The sequence below is a fragment of the Sorex araneus genome, chromosome 1 (assembly GCF_027595985.1).
Source record: "Sorex araneus isolate mSorAra2 chromosome 1, mSorAra2.pri, whole genome shotgun sequence".
Lineage (NCBI taxonomy): Eukaryota > Metazoa > Chordata > Mammalia > Eulipotyphla > Soricidae > Sorex > Sorex araneus.
Window position 1 is genome coordinate 206,171,640 of NC_073302.1, and position 12,737 is coordinate 206,184,376.

Consider the following 12,737-nt stretch of genomic DNA (forward strand, 5'->3'; position numbering starts at 1 on the left):
GTCACACAAAGCAAGGCAGAGCCCTAACCTCAGGGCCATGGCTCCACTCGTGCAGAGCTGGGGCTCGGTTACACATGCTCTCCAGGCCAGCAGATCGCCTCAGGGTGCATCTCCCAGCTGTGCTCAGGGCCATGTTCTCAAGGATCACTCCAGGCTGTGACTGAGGGACTAAACATGGCGAATGTGGTGTCAGGGAAGAAACAGATTTAGCTGCCTGTAAAGTAAGTGCCTTACCCAATACTATGCCTCTAGTCCGCAAATGAAATTGGTGTTTGAATATTCCTTTCCAGGAAATGATGATCAAAAGCCTGAGAAGCACTAGTCCAAGGATATCTCAGTTTCCAGGGATGATGCAAAGACCTGCAGGTGTTTCTCCTAGGAGCCTGGGGGAAAGCTTTCAATAGCACTGGTTTAGGTAACTTTCTACTATAATTTCCCCCCAAGATGCAGTCCTCCAAGAGAAACAGAATTGCCTTTCATGAGGTGTATGTGAGACCTCTTGCATTATGTTGAAAAAGGACAGTTTTGGATATTGGTATGTTCAGTCACTTTAACAACTAGATTAGCCCAGCAGGGAAGCAGATCTAACTACTCACTTAAACCTGTTTGGAAGATGTCCATTTGCATTATCTCCCCGTCAAATCAATCAACTTTGCTCCAAAAATAAAACAGCCACATTTTTGTGACTGTTGCCAAGTGCAGCCTTCAATATTTTACTCAATAAAATAAAAGAAAGATGAGTAGAAAGCATCTTTTTCAGCTTGAAATGATCAAAATTTCATGCTTCAATTGGACATCCATCGTTTCTTTGAGAAAGAACATAATAGTGGATGGAGCTCAGCATTTTTATTTGTGCAATGATGACATTTAGAATTCTCGCTTTCATGCAGTTTCAGGATAGAAGCCTTTGGCAAGACATATAATAAAGGGAATCTTTATATGAACATTGATTCGTACTTTGCATAAAGGAAGTTGCTGGGCAATGACTAATGCTCTCAAGAATGGTGATGAGAGCCTGCTCCGCGGCCCTGGGCACCCCGGGCTTCCCTCCCCTCCGGACTGCCGGCCGAGTGGCCGGCACGCCACCCCCAGCACGTTGACTGCTGTTGGGTTGTGGGAAAGGGGCGTGGCCTAACCGCCAGGGGCGTGGTCTAAGAAAAGTGGGCGTGGCCTCATTGCCGGCGGCAAGTAGTTTCCTCGACATCCTATCCAAGACTAACATCCTAGCTATTCGCAAGCAGTAGGACCATAATGCACAAGACCTCACATAAGGGTTGAAGGAAACATCTCAGTAGATCAGGTTCTACAAACGGCAAGTTTAAAGGTAACCACTATTAACTGAGCCTATCCACAACCCTTTTTCACAACAAAAGGAGACAGGGATACTCATCTTCAAGGGCCCTCTTTCATATCACCACAAACAACATGAAGAAACAACGAAAATCCCCATTGCAACCAGAGGACGATCAAAGGAGTCCGGAAACCTCAATGGGCGCTTCCTACAAACTTGACCTCTCTGAGAAAGAATTCAGACTTGAAATCCTCAACATGTTCAATGAACTCAATGCAAAGATGGACAACTTCAAGGAAGACCTGACGGAAACAATACAACAGACAGCCGACAAAATACGGGAAGAAATGAGAGCAGAAATAAAAAACCTTCAAAAAGAAATGAAGGATTCCGTACATGAAATCAAAAACTCTCTGGCTTCCCTCAACAATAGGATGACTGCAGCCGAAGACAGAATCAGTATGCTTGAAGATGAGCTGCAAGAGGCCTACAGGCAACAACAAACCATGGCAAGAGATCTCAAGACAGCTCTAGCCAGAATCAGAGTCCTAGGGGATGACTTCAAGAGGAACAACATTAGAATCATTGAACTACCAGAACCACAGGGAACCAACCCCAACGAAAAAGACACAGTCAAACAAATCATTGCGGAAAACTTCCCACAGCTGGACAATGCGGGCATCCAGATTCAAGGCGCCCAAAGAGTGCCAGCTAAAAGGGATCCTAACAGAAAAACCTCAAGACATATCATAGTTACAATGGTGAACGTCTTCCAGAGAGACACAATACTCCAAGCAGCAAGGTCCAAGAAGGAAATTGCATACAAAGGAGCACCCCTTAGGCTCACAGCAGATCTATCAGAGGAAACCCTCCAAGCTCGAAGGCAATGGTGGGATATAGTGAAAAGACTCAATGAAATCAACGCTTCACTAAGAATACTTTATCCGGCTAAACTCTCATTCAAACTAGAAGGAATCATACACTACTTTGGGGATAAACAACAGCTCAGGAACTTCATAGACTCAAAATCAAACCTAAAAGAAGCACTAAAGGGGCTATTGTAAGACAAGAAAAACCCCTACAAGCACAACAAACCCTTGCACAAAGACGGCACAAAATCCCATAACAATAATCTCCCTTAATGTCAATGGTCTGAATTCACCAATTAAGAGACACAGACTGGCAAAATGGATTCAGAGACTGAACCCAACATTCTGTTGCCTGCAAGAAACACATCTGAATAGCAAGAACAAACACAGACTCAAAGTAAAGGATGGAGAACAATCCTGCAAGCAAACACCTCCCTCAAGAAAGCCGGGGTGGCTTTACTAGTATCGGACAACATAGACTTCAGGTTGAAAAAGATTAGAAGAGCTAGTGAAGGCCACTTTTTATTAATCAAGGGATGTGTACATCAGGAAGAAATCACACTCCTAAATGTCTACGCACCCAATGAGGGACCAGCTAAATACCTACAACGGCTGCTAAGAGACCTCGAGAAGGACATCTCGAGCAACACAATAGTAGTTGGAGACTTCAACACCGCACTGTCTCCTCTGGACAGATCTAGAAGATTAAAACTCACCAATGAAATACTGGCTTTGAAGGAAGAAATAGAAGAGAGAGGGCTAATAGATCTATACAGGGCTTTATATCCCCCCAAAAAGGAATACACATTCTTTTCCACTGCACATGGAACATTTTCCAGAATAGACCATGCGCTGGGCCACACAACATACCTCAACAGAATCAACAAGATAGACATTGTACCAGCTATCTTTTCAGACCATGATGCACTGAAGATAAAACTTAATTGTGGACAGATGCAGAAAACCAAATCAAACACCTGGAAATTAAATAGCTCGATATTGAACAATGAGTGGGTCAGGAAGGAAATCAAGGAAGGAATCAAAAGGTACCTAGAAACAAATGAGAATGAAGACACGAGCTACCAGAACCTGTGGGACGCAGCTAAAGCCGTTTTAAGGGGAAAATTTATAGCTCTGCAAGCATATCTCAGGAAGGAAGAAAGGGCCCACATAAATAACTTGACTACACAGCTCAAGACCTTAGAAAAGGACCAACAAAAGGAGCCAAAACCAGGCAGAAGGAAAGAGATAATAAAACTTAGAGCAGAAATTAATGACATGGAAACCCAAAAGACAATCCGGAAGATCAATGAAACCAAGAGCTGGTTCTTCGAGAAAATAAACAAGATTGATAAACCACTGGCAAGACTCACAAAGAAAGAGAGAGAGAACCCTTATAAGCCGAATCAGAAATGAAAAGGGGGACATCACAACAGAAACCAATGAAATTCAAAAGATCATCAGAGACTACTTTGAAAATCTCTATGCCACGAAACAAGAGAACCTAGAAGAAATGGATAAATTCCTCGACTCCTATAATCTCCCAAGGCTGAACCAAGAAGACCTGGAGTACCTGAATAGTCCAATTAACATCAAGGAAATTGAAATGGTAATCAAAAGTCTTCCCAAAAACAAAAGCCCAGGTCCGGACAGATTCACTAGTGAGTTCTTCCAAACATTTAAAGAGGACCTTTTGCCAATCCTTCTCAAGCTCTTCCAGGAAATTGAAGAAACAGAAACCGTCCCTAACAGTTTCTATGAGGCTCATATCTCCCTAATACCAAAAGCAAACAAAGACACCACAAAAAAAGAAAACTACAGGCCAATATCCCTGATGAAAACAGATGCAAAAATTCTCAACAAAATATTAGCAAATAGAATTCAACAACTCATCAAAAAGATCATACACCACGACCAAGTGGGATTCATCCCGGGGATGCAAGGATGGTTTAACATCCGGAAATCAATCAACATAATCCACCATATCAACAAAAGAAAAGATAAAAATCATAAAATTATATCAATAGATGCAGAGAAAGCATTTGACAAGATCCAGCATCCGTTTATGATGAAAACACTAGCCAAAATGGGTATAGAAGGGACCTTCCTCAATATAGTCAAAGCCATTTATCACAAGCCTATGGCAAGCATTGTCCTCAATGGGGAAAAACTAAGAGCCTTCCCTCTGAGAACAGGGACGAGACAAGGATGCCCACTCTCTCCACTTCTGTTCAATATAGTACTGGAAGTACTTGCAATAGCGATTAGGCAAGAAAAAGACATTAAGGGCATTCAGGTAGGAAAGGAAGAAATCAAGCTCTCACTATTCGCAGATGATATGATACTATACTTAGAGAACCCTAAAACCTCTACCAAGAAACTCCTAGAAACAATAGACTTGTACAGTAAAGTTGCAGGCTATAGAATCAATACCCAAAAGTCCATGGCTTTCCTATATGCAAATAATGAGAGAGAAGAAAGTGACCTGAGAAAAGCAATCCCGTTCACAATTGTGCCTCAAAAAATCAAATACCTCGGAATCAGCTTAACAAAGGAGGTAAAGGACTTGTATAATGAAAACTATAAAACACTACTTCAGGAAATAAAAGAGGACACAAGGAAATGGAAAGACATCCCCTGCTCATGGATTGGAAGAATTAATATTGTCAAAATGGCAATTCTCCCCAAAGCATTGTACAAATTCAATGCGATCCCTATAGGGATACCCTTGACATTTTTCAAAGAAATGGAGCAAGCGCTCCTGAAATTCATATGGAAAAATAAGCCCCCACGAATAGCTAAAGCAATCCTTGGGAAAAAGAAAATGGGAGGAATCAACCTCCCCAACTTCCAACTCTACTACAAAGTGGTAGTCATTAAAACAGCATGGTACTGGAACAAAGGCAGAGCGGCAGACCAATGGAACAGGATTGAATACTCCGACATACACCCCCAAATATATGATCATCTAATCTTTGATAAGGGAGCAAGAAATGTGAAGTGGAGCAAGGAAAGCATGTTTAACAAATTGTGCTGGCAAAACTGGACGGCTACATGCAAAAAAATGGGCTTAGACCTCCATCTATCACCATGTACAAAAATCAGATCAAAATGGATTAAAGACCTCAACATCAGACCAGAATCCCTAAGGTACATTGAAGATAAGGTCGGCAAAACCCTCCACGACATTGAAGCCAAAGGTATTTTCAAAGCTGACACGCCACTGGCTAAGCTAGTGAAAACAAAGATAAATAAATGGGACTATCTCAAACTAAGAAGCTTCTGCAACTCAAAAGAAACAGTGACCAAAATACAAAGACAATCTACAGAATGGGAAAGGATATTTATGCAGTACCCATCCGATAAAGGGTTGATAACAAGGATATACAATGCACTGGTTGAACTCCACAAGAAGAAAACTGCCAACCCGATCAAAAAATGGGCTGATGAAATGAACAGAAACTTTTCTAAAGAAGAAATCCGAATGGCTAAGAGGCACATGAGAAAATGTTCAACATCACTAATCATCAGGGAGATGCAGATCAAAACAACAATGAGATATCATCTCACACCACAGAGACTGGCCCAAATCCCCCAAAACAAAAGCAACCGGTGTTGGCGTGGATGTGGGGAGAAAGGGACTCTCCTTCACTGCTGGTGGGAATGCCGACTGGTTCAGTCCTTTTGGAAAACAATATGGACGATTCTCAAAAAGTTAGAAATTGAGCTCCCATTTGACCCAGCAATACCACTCCTGGGAATATATCCCGGAGAGACAAAAAGGTATAGTAGAGATGACATCTGCATTTCCATGTTCATTGCCGCTCTGTTCACAATAGCCACAATATGGAAAAAACCAGAGTGCCCGAAAACAGATGATTGGCTAAAGAAACTCTGGTATATTTACACAATGGAATACTATGTAGCTGTCAGGAAACATGAAGTCATGAAATTTGCATATAAGTGGATCAACATGGAAAGTATCATGTTGAGTGAAATGAGTCAGAAAGAAAGAGACAGACATAGAAAGATTGCGCTCATATGTGGAATATAATGTAACTGAGAAGTAAAAGTTGGCAACGATGCAACTTCTGGCAGATATCTCTCTGGACTTAGTTACTAAAATACTAAATTACAGAAACCCAAAACTGAGAGGCCGCTAAGTGTGGTCACTCGACCTCATACCTTTCATCCTCAGCAATGGAAAACAAATTATCTAATGCTTCCCTTTCAGCAGGTCTGACTTTAGAGGAGAGACTCTCCAAACAATAATAGTGAGTTTTGTTGAAATATTGTATGCAATCAAAATGAAAGTAAAGTGAAATTTATTAGTTACACAGGCGGGGGGGGCTTAGGGTGGGGGGGCTAGGGGTGTGGGGGGGTTTGGGGTGTGAGGGGGCGGGGTGGAGCTATACTGGGATTCTTGGTGGTGGAATATGAGCACTGGTGAAGGGATGAGTATTTGAGCATTGTATAACTGAGATTTAAACCCGAAAACTTTGTAACTTTCCACATGGTGACTCAATAAAAAATTAAAAAAAAAATAAAGGACGAGAGAAGAAGAAGAAAAAGAAGAAGAAGAAGAAGAAGAAGAAGAAGAAGAAGAAGAAGAAGAAGAAGAAGAAGAAGAAGAAGAAGAAGAAGAAGAAGAAGAAGAAGAAGAAGAAGAAGAAGAAGAGAAGAAGAGGAGGAGGAGGAGAAGAGGAGGAGGAGGAGGAGGAAGAGGAGGAAAGAAGAGCCCTTGCTACAGAGGCAGGAGGGGGGTGATGGGAGGGAACCTGGGGACACTGGTGCTGGGAAATGTACACTGGTGGAGGTATGAGTGTTGGAATACTGTATGACTGAAATCCAATCATGAACAGCTTTGTAATGGTCTATCTCACAGTGATTCAATTATAAAAAAAGTTATAAAAAATAAAATAAATAAAGGACTCTAGAAAAATTAAAAAAAAAAAGAATGGTGATGAGTCTGGTTATTCTCTTTCTACCCTAGCTTTGGCTGGGCTTAGGGGTGGAAAAATACACTTCCTCCCTTCAGAACTTCAAGGATACTTCACTGAGTAAAAGGGAAATCCTATGAGTCTGTCTGGGCCTGAGAATCTCCAAAAAGAAGTCACTGGGGCTGATATGAAGGTCTACTAAGCGTCATCAAGAGGAGTGTGGTCAAGGTTGCAAACATGTCTCATTCTATATACACATCAGAGCCAATAGCGCTCTCTCCTCAAGGACAGCTCTGGGGAACCCCATGTTCCTACAGCGAGCTTACCTCGAGGACAGTAGATGTCTGGAGCCCATCGGTTGCACTCATAATTGTCTGCTGCCTTTTCACAGGTGAAACACTTAAATCCACCAGGATATGGTGTGGCTACAAAAAGTATGAAGAAATGATTGTTTAGACCAACACTAGAAATTAGACACTTGCATTTTTTAAATAAAGGCTTCTCAAAGGATCCTTGTAGATTCTTGAAAAACTAAACACGCAAATACCTATAACTTTGCAATTTCACTCTTGGCCATTTACCCCCACTAAACAAAAGCTTCTATTCATGTACAGGCTTAGCACACTTTATTTGTAATAGCCCCAAACTGGAGGAATGGTTAAACAAACTATGGAGTAATAGTCAGCAATAAAAATGAATCAACAATCAAGTCAACAACCTGAATGGATTTTCAGGGAAAACAATCAATCACAAAAGATTTAGTTTGGATTTAGTATGGTTTCATTTATACAACATTTGAAAATGACCATGTTTTTTTGGGGGGAGGGTCACACCTGGAGATTCACAGGGGTTACTCCTGGCTCTGCACTCAGGAACCACCCCTGGCGCTGCTCAGGGGACCATATGGGATGCTGGGAATCAAACCCGGGTCAGCCGCGTGCAAGGCAAACGCCCTACCCGCTGTGCTATCGCTCCAGCCCCTGACCATGAGTTTTGGGACAAGCTCTATTTTCTCTTCTCAGCATCCTCAGAGAAAATATTAGAGCTTGCTCAATATTAGGGAAGGAAAAAGGATACCAATAGGAAGAATCTTTGGCTATTAAACTGTTTGCTTTCTCCACTTGGTGACAGTTGCACAAACATACTCATCTGATAAGACCTGAAGAACTGAACACATGCAGACACATGGATACAGGTAAGAGTAGAAAAGTAACTAAGAAAGGTAGATTGAATATATTAATCAACTGAATGTATCAATAAGTAATCTCATTTTCATGCATTTTCATGGTTTTCAAAGTCAGGAAAAGGAAAAATGGGGTAAGGTACACAGGGGTTCTCCATATCATTTCTTATAAAGCTATTGAATCTATACTTATCCAAATATAAATGTCAGTTTAAAAAAAGACAATTCAAAATGGCATACTCCCCAAAGTATTATTCAATTCGGTCCCTATAAGAATATCTATTTTTCAAAGAAATTGATCAAACACTCCTGAAATTCATATGGAACAATAAGCCCCCATGAATAGCTGAAGCAGTCCTTGAAAAAAAAGAAGGTGAGAGGCAGCAGCTTCCCCAATTTCAAACTGCACTATAAAGCAGTTGTAATTAAAACAGCATGGTATTGGAATAAAGACAGACCCGCAGATCAATGGAATAGCGTTGAATATCCTGACATGTACCCTCAAATATATTTCATTTAATCTTTGATAAGGGAGCAAGATATGGAAATGGAGCAAGGAGAGCCTCTTTAACAAGTCATGCTGGCAAAACTAGACAGCTACTTGTAAAAAAATGGACTCAGACCTCTGTCTAACGCCATGCACAAAAGTCATATCAGATGGATTAAAGACCTCAACATCAGACCTGAATCCACAAGGTACATGGAAGAAAATGTAGGCAAAACTCTCCACAATATTAAAGCTAAAGTTATCTTCAAAGATGAAATGTCACTGATCAAGTAAATGGAAGCAAAGATAAACAACTGGGACTACATTAAATTAAGAAGCTTTTGCACTCAAAAAAAGCAGTGACCAAGATACAAAGACAGCCTATGGAATGGGAAAGGTAATTCACCCAATGCCCTTCTGATAAGGGGTTAATAACAAAGATATAAAAGGCACTGGTTGAACTCTACAAAACAAAAAAATGGGGCAAAGAAATGAACAAAAACTTTTTCAAAGAAGAAATTAAATGGCCAAAAGGCCCATGAAAAATGCTCTTCATCATTAATCATCAGGGAGATGCAAGTCAAAACAACATGAAATCACCTCATCCCAAAGAAACTGGCACACATCCCAAAGAGCAAGAGCAACCAGTGCTGGCACACATGTGGGGTTAGAAAGGGACTCTCCTTCATTGTTGGTGGGAATGCTGACTGGTCTAACCTTTTGGAAAACAATATGGACATTCCTCAAAAAACTAGAAATTGAGCTCTCATTTCTCCCAGCAATACCACATCTGGGAATATACCCTGGGGCCCAAAAATACACAGCAGAAATACCATTTGCACTCCTGTGTTCATTGCAGGATTATTCACAATAGCCAGAATCTGGAAACAACTTGAGTGTCTGAGAACAAATGGATGGATAAAGAAACTATGGCACATCTGCACAATGCAATACTTAGCAGCTGTTAGAAAAATGTCATGAAATTTGCCTATAAATGGATGGACATGAAGAATATCAAGCTGAGTGAAATGAGTCAGACAGAGAGGGACAGATATAGAATGACTGCATATACTTGTGGCAAATTATGAATATTAGAAGACTGATATCCACAGTCACAGTCAGGGAAAACAGCCTAGGAGGACGGCATCAATGGTTGGAATCAACCACATGTGTGTGGGGGGGACAGAGGATAGGTAAAAGAGGGAAGGGATCAGTATGATAGATATAAGGGATATGCCTGATGACCTTTCAGTATTTGTATTGCAAAACAGAATGCACAAAAGGAGAGATAAATAGAGAGAGACAGAGAGAGACAGAGAGTCAGAGAAAGAGAAAGAGAGAGAGAAAGAGAAAGAGAAAAAGGAAGAGAAAGAGAAAGAGAAGAAAAGCACCTGCCACAGAGGCAGGCTATTGGGGGTGACGGGAGGAAAACTGGGGACACAGGCGCTGGGAAATGTACAATGGTGGAGGGGTGGCATTGGAATACTGTATAACTGAAATATAATCATGAACAGCTTTGTAAGGGTCTATCTCACAGTGATTAAATAAAAAAACTTTTAAAAATTAGAAAAAAAGACACTTCAGACATGTCTGGGTATGGTTCAGAGGCAAAGCATGTGTCTGGCCCAGGTTCAATTCCTGGCACACAAATACAAATAAAGAAAATATATTTTAGATTTTCAACTTTTAATAATTCACTCTAGGACATCAAGTTATCTAGATTTATCAACATGTAAGTAATAACATTAGGTTGATTCTTAACAAATTTTCTGATGTTTGACAACATTTCACCTGAGAAGGTGACAATTGCTTTGGTTTGATTGAGTGGTTTTCTATGGTAGGATTGCTAAAGCAGTATTTCTCAGTTTTTTTCTTTTTAAATTAATTTTTTAATTTGTAATTGAATCAAGTGAGATACAGTTACAAAATTGTTCATGATTGGACTTCAGTCATACAATGTTCCAACACTTATCCAACAAATGTACATTTCTGTCCCCAGTTTCTCTCTTGCCACCCCGCACCCCCACCTCCCATCCCAGAGAGAGAGAGAGAGAGAGAGAGAGAGAGAGAGAAGAAAAGTTCCTGCCATAGAGGAACTCTCTCTCTCTCCCTCCCTCTCTCTCTCTTTTTCTGATGGTGGCCTCCTTCCTGTACCACCATCTCTCTCCCACCATACTACAAGTTAGCCACTTAGTCTCACGCTATGGTGTATGTATGGCATGAGTCGCAGTTTGTGCCTTAAGAAGTATGCATTTTTCACTCCCCTTGGAATATCTTGGGGGATCCTGGTTGAGAAAAATGTTCCAGAGAGTGCCCAGTATACCCAGACTTGTGGGTATTTCAGGGTGAAGATCTCTAAGGAAGAATCTCTAAGACCAAGCTATCCTACATCCATTTCACTGACGTCCTGTAAATGCCATTTACTCCTAATCATGTTCTTGTTTTGCTACTGAGAATTTTATTTTTCCTTAACAGATCTACTTGTACTCTCATTTTTTTTTTGTAAAATTACCTAGCCTTGTTGAAAACTACAGGTTCTCAAACACTTCATCTGCAGGGGCCAACTGTTCTCCCTCGCAGATGGCTGAGCCTGCATATCCCACTGGCGAAAATAATCATCTCAGGGTAAATTGCTTTGCCCACATGGATCCAATTAAGTACGTTATCAAAAATAAATGAAGAAGGAGGAAGCAGCTTAAGGCCAGAATTATGGCTCAGATATAACTTTGATTTTCACCTTGCCTGGAATAGCTACTCATCTTTGCCTTTGCTGGCAATGTTTCACAGAGCTAACTCTGACAACATTTAATAAACTACCATGTTCAAAAGTCATAACGTGTCTAAAAATGATAGGTAAAGGGACCTTTTGCAGAGCCATGTGAGACTTCTCTGTTCTCCAACCAGCTGGTGATTCAAATTTATAAACAGAATGAGAGCAAGAGCATGGGCTGTCTTTGAACATGAGTGATGAAAGGCAGCTTAAACACAGACTGACATCCAACCACTTCATTCCCAATGAGAAAGTTTCCTCTGGAGAGAAGAAAATGATCATCCTATCATATAAACAGAATAAAACATAAGTGAACTACTTTACAAAAGTACACAGAAAAATAATGATATATACATACAATTGTTTTATTATAACTCATGATCACCATGGCTTAGCCCATTACAAAGCTGTTCATGATTTTCATTCACCTAGTGTTCCAATACCCATCCCTCCACCAGTGTACATTTATCATCACCAGTGTCCCTAGTTACCCCTCCTCGCCCCCCAGCAACTATCCCCTCCACATTCTGCCTCTATGGAAGTCACCTTTCTTCTTTCTCTCTCTCCCTCTCTCTCTTTTTCTCTTCCTCTCTCCCTCCCTCTCTCTCCTTCTCTCTCTCTCTCTCTCTCTCTCTCTCTCTCTCTCTCTCTCTCTCTCTCTCTCTCTCTCTCCTTTTGGGCATTGTAGTTTGCAGTACAGATACTGAAAGATTATCATGTATATCTCTTTACCTAATCTCAATACTCAATTCTTATCCAGCATGATCACTTTCAACTAATATTGTCATGTAGTCTCTTCTGTCTTTTGTTTTTTTTCTTTTTGGGTCACACCCGGTGATGCACAGGGGTTACTCCTGGGTCTGAACTCAGGAATTACTCCTGGCGGTACTTGGGGGGCCAAATGGGATGCTGGGAATTGAACCCTGGTCGGCCATGTGCAAGGCAAATGCCCAACCTGCTGTGCTATTGCTCCAGCCGCTCTCTTCTCTGTCTTACCTACCCTCTGCCCCACATATACCTGTGGTAGATTCCAATCATTGACCTTGCCCTCCTGGTCCCTTTTAAAAAAATAATTTTGTATATTCATATTCTATCACCTAGATAAATGAGTTACATTTGACTTGACAGATTTTATTTAGGTAAATTTATGTATGTCTGGGGAATTTATAGCAAACAGACTCACAAATTCCAAAGTCA

General features: G+C 40.9%; 1 protein-coding gene across 5 annotated transcripts in view; it reads right to left on the bottom strand.

The window, feature by feature from the left end:
• The window catches only part of LYPD6 (LY6/PLAUR domain containing 6), a 155,021-nt gene that overhangs the window by 23,912 nt on the left and 118,372 nt on the right, over positions 1 to 12,737 (bottom strand). For all 5 annotated transcript variants that reach the window (XM_055132816.1, XM_055132824.1, XM_004619366.2 and 2 more), the window contains one exon: positions 7,427 to 7,525. In XM_055132816.1, the coding sequence (XP_054988791.1) occupies positions 7,427 to 7,525 (99 nt within the window). The remainder of the gene's footprint in view (positions 1 to 7,426; positions 7,526 to 12,737) is intronic.